This window comes from Salvia splendens, chromosome 14 (assembly GCF_004379255.2).
Source record: "Salvia splendens isolate huo1 chromosome 14, SspV2, whole genome shotgun sequence".
Taxonomy (NCBI): domain Eukaryota; kingdom Viridiplantae; phylum Streptophyta; class Magnoliopsida; order Lamiales; family Lamiaceae; genus Salvia; species Salvia splendens.
The window spans coordinates 27,192,766-27,197,399 of record NC_056045.1 but is presented as its reverse complement, the minus strand read 5'-3'; the positions used below and the strand labels follow the sequence as shown (position 1 = coordinate 27,197,399).

General features: G+C 33.3%; 1 protein-coding gene across 1 annotated transcript; it reads left to right on the top strand.

Moving 5' to 3' along the window:
- Positions 1-549: 549 nt before the first annotated feature.
- On the top strand, positions 550-3,369 carry LOC121763974 (myb-related protein Hv1-like). The gene is made up of 3 exons (XM_042160065.1): positions 550-2,177; positions 2,259-2,388; positions 2,794-3,369. Exons 1-3 carry the CDS (start codon positions 2,045-2,047, stop codon positions 3,206-3,208), a joined length of 678 nt encoding a protein of 225 aa, XP_042015999.1. The 5' UTR covers positions 550-2,044; the 3' UTR covers positions 3,209-3,369.
- The last annotated feature ends 1,265 nt before the right edge of the window (positions 3,370-4,634 follow it).

The window sequence follows — 4,634 nt, the reverse complement described above, 5'->3', positions numbered from 1 at the left end:
TGTGTGTCGTTTTGACTCATCTTGAGGAATTTTTTACTTTTTTTAGGCTTGAGAATTGTTCCTACTATCAGATATCTATATACGTGAATACCATCAATATGGTACATTTATTTGTGGGATTTGATCGAACGTTGCAAATAAAGAGTAACATTTAACAAAGATACATTTTGTCCGTTGTTTTTTAACTATTCAACTCACAATCTTGATTATGAATCGAGATCTTATTATATATTCTTTATTTTTTTCGATGCGACTAGGACTGGCAAAATATACCGAAATATCGAAATACCGCACTTACCGTACCGAAAACACCGAAAAATACCGAATTTTCGGTATCCCGCACTTTTCGGTACGGTATGATACCTTACCGACAGATTTAGGTACGACAAAGGTATGAATTTTGTATATACCGCGGTATACCGCATTATACCGTAAAGTTACGGTATATACCGTAATTTTGTGGTATATACCGTTAATAATTATATATATTTAACATATTTATTATTTATAATATTATAATATTTTATATTTTCAAATGTTATTTTTAATATTTTATATTTGTATATATCAAATAGGTATGATTTGCGGTATATCGCGGTATACCGCAGCACAGTACGGTATACCGAAATGTCGGTACGGTAACGGTTTTCATATTTTCATATACCGAATTTTCGGTATACCGAAATGCGGTATACCGAATTTTCTGTATACTGAAATGCGGTATACCGAAAAATCGGCACGGTACGGTATCGTGTTTTCTCATACCGTACTTTTCGGTACGGTATGCAGTATGCCCATTTCGGTACGGTATGCAGTATGCCCATTTCGGTACGGTATACTGTACCGATCCAACCCTAGATGCGACCAGAATTACTAACAATTTATCTATATTAATTATGAATCTATTTGTATTTTTCGACGCGACAAGAATTACTTATAATTTATCTATATTAATTGTGAATCAATATCTTATTATTATTTGTATTTTTCGACGCGACAAAAATCACTAACAATTTATTCATAGATATTCATTTTCTTCTTTTATATCAATAGAATATTGGCCAGTTCTCGCATATTTCCAACTTTATATGTTTCATAAATATTCTTATCAATTAATATTGTAAAGATAAAAAGTAAAAAAAATATAGTAATAAAAAAACTGTACAAATAAGTAGAAGATAATATAATTAATAACAAAATTTACAAAACGAAAATTGGAATGAGATGTGGGATGAGTTGATATTACCAGCTAATATTAGGCTTGAGTTTTGAGATCCATCCAACTACTTATTTGCTAATTCAATATGCCATAACTAATAAGGTCTTGATTCTAGTCGCGTCGAATAATATAAAAAATAATAACATCTCGATTCATAATTAATATGGATAAATTGTAAGTAATTCTTGTCGCATTGAAAAATACAAACAATAATAAGGTCTTGATTCTTGATTAAGATTATGCGTTGAATAGTTAAAGCACAGCGGACAAAACGTTTCCTTGTTAAGTGTTACTATTTGTTTGCAACATTCAATCAAATCCCGCATATAAATATACTAGATTGATTGTATTCACGTATATAAATATCCGATAGCAAGAACAATATATTCTCAGTCCATACATATATTGTTCAACAGTAAAACTGAAAAATTCCTTAACATGGGTCAAAACCACATAGCACACATAAAGAGTAGAAAAACAAAATGTAGGGATTACGAGATTAGAACGAGAGAAAAGTAAAAGATTATTTAACAGAAAATAAATGAAAATCAACACATAAAAACAGACGTACCAACCCAAAAAATAAAAGCATAACTGAAATGAATTTCCAACCACTCGAGTCGAGTAGCATCTGACTTACACACACACACACGCACACCAACTAAGTCAAACATCACTATCCCAACTTCGTCTCTTCTCATCCCACACTCCCTTTTCCCTCCTATATAACCCCTCCTTCCCTCTTCACTCTCCTCACATACTCACCATCTCTGTGTTGCCTGTGTTTGTTAGAAGCTAAAAACACACACACACACACACATAGACATGGCTCGATTTCCTTGCTGTGAGAGGGAGCACGTTAACAAAGGAGCATGGACGAAGGAAGAAGACGAGATTCTCACCAAGCACATCAATGAGCATGGTGTGAGCAACTGGAATGATCTTCCTAGAGATGCTGGTATATCTCTTTCATCTTTGATCTCATCTCATTATATTAATCATCTTGATGTGTATATATTTATTTTGATTTATGCGGCAGGTCTGTCGAGATGCGGCAAAAGCTGCCGGCTTCGATGGATCAACTACCTCAAGCCTGATCTGAAGAGAGGAAGCTTCACCAGGGAAGAAACTGCAGCCATCATCGACCTCCATCGTTTGCTCGGGAACAAGTATATATGTTCTTCTCCCTATCTCTATCTCTCTCGCGTGCACACACACTTTGTACATGGTGCAGTTTCAACAAAAAAATGAAGAAAACACCAATTTTGCCAAAATTATTTGAAATTATGATTCATTTCTATGGAAAAATAGTATTTTCATTGTTTTAGCATACGATTATTCATTTGCACTGGGCTTGCGCGCACACACACTTAGTACATGATGCAGTTTTAGCAGTTTTGATTATAAAAATATATTTTAAATTCAAAAAATTAGTATTTCAATGTTTTTTTTTAAATTTTTGGTGAGTTTGCATCGATATATATATGCCATTTGTTTGTAATGGAATTAATGTGGACTTTAATAGAGCTAATCATAACTAAGCAATTCATTAACTATCTTAATTAATTGTGCAGATGGGCTCTTATTGCTGCCCAATTACCCGGGAGAACGGACAATGATATCAAGAACTATTGGAACACTCATGTCAGACGGATGCTCATCGGCCGTGGCATCGACCCTCAAACCCACATAAGCCTCAATCCGTCGCTATCGATAAACCAAAACCCTAGAATTTTCTCCACGATGATCAGAAATGACGCCGGTTTTATTGTTCTTATGGCTGCAAATCGTCGTCCAGGTATCATTTTGGATCTTTCCACCAGACCTCGTCCGCAAACCAATTTAGATCTTTCCATCAGACCTCTTCCACAAATAAATTCGGATCTATCCATTAAACCTCGTCCCCAAATCAATTTGGATCTATCTATCAGACCTAGTCCCCAAATTAATTTGGATCTTTCCATCAGGCCTCCTGGTAATCCCTACTGATCATCAAGTGAAGCTGCAAAATTAACACATTTTTTTCTGGAAATGGCTCTCAACAATTATATTAATTAATTGCCATTGTGTCTGAGTCTGTTCCCTTTGATTAAATGTGGAAGTTTTGCCCTTTTTGAAATAAAAATATGAATGCAGCTTTCTCTTTGTTATTCCTTGAATTCCAAACTAAATGCTTGGTACCACAAAGTATTTGGATTTGAATTGAATTATAATTCCAATTCCACAATTTAAATTTCATATCAAAAGTAGATATAAAAATTTCAATTAATTAAAAAAAATTATAAAATTAGGCACCTTCACACACTGCACACACATTGCACACACACTAAGTCCGTGAATAGGAGTTTCATTTCAATGCTGAAATAGTTTTTTTATTGATTTTAAATTTATTTTTAATTTTGATAGTATTTACGTATATAAATATCCGATACCAAGAACAATTCTCGATAAAGATATAGTCCAATAGTAAAAATATCTTGTTGAAAAAAAATCATCAACATGTGTAATGAATCTAAGTAACTGCTAATAAACAAAAAGAATAGCTCCTCATACGAGCCTAAAAGTAGTAACAAACAATTTACACCACATAAAGCACACAAAAACAAAATGGTAGGGATTAAGAGATTAGAATGAAAGGAAAGGAAGAGATAAATTTTATGTAAAATAAATAAAACATTTCATATAAAAACATGCTTACCTCTTGTCACTTACCAACCACTCAAGTATCTCACTCACACACACACACACACCAACTTAGTCAAGCAGCAATATACCCTCTTTGTCTCTTCTCATCCCAGACTCCCTTTTTCCTCATTTATAATCCCTCTTCACTCTCCTCATACAATCACTATCTCTGTGTTGCATGTGTATATGTGGGTTTGAAGCTAAAACACACACACTTAAACATAAAGACACACATATCGATATAGATAGTAATAGAATTAAGTAATTCCTTCTCGTCGAAAAGTACAAATAATATTAAATCTGATTCATATAAGATTTTGCGTTGAATATTTAAACACAACGACAAAAATGTTTCCTTGTTAAGCGTTATTTGTTTGCGACATTCGATCAGATCCTACAGATAAATGTACTATATTAATGGTATTCATGTATATAAATTCTGATACCAGGAACAATTCTAAATATAAATAGTTCAATAGTAAAAATCATTGATTGAATACTCTTCCATCCACTGCAAAACTGCCAACAAAAAAATTTGAAAATTCCTCAGTATGAGTCAAAACCGCACACAGAAAGTTGAAGAGAACATTGCAATGAATCTAAAGATTTAATAAACAAAAAGAGTAACTCCTTATACGAGCATAAAACAGTCTCGCGCGCGCACACACTTAGTACATGATGCAGTTTTAGCATACGATGCGAAAATGTGAATTGTGTCAAAATGGTCTGA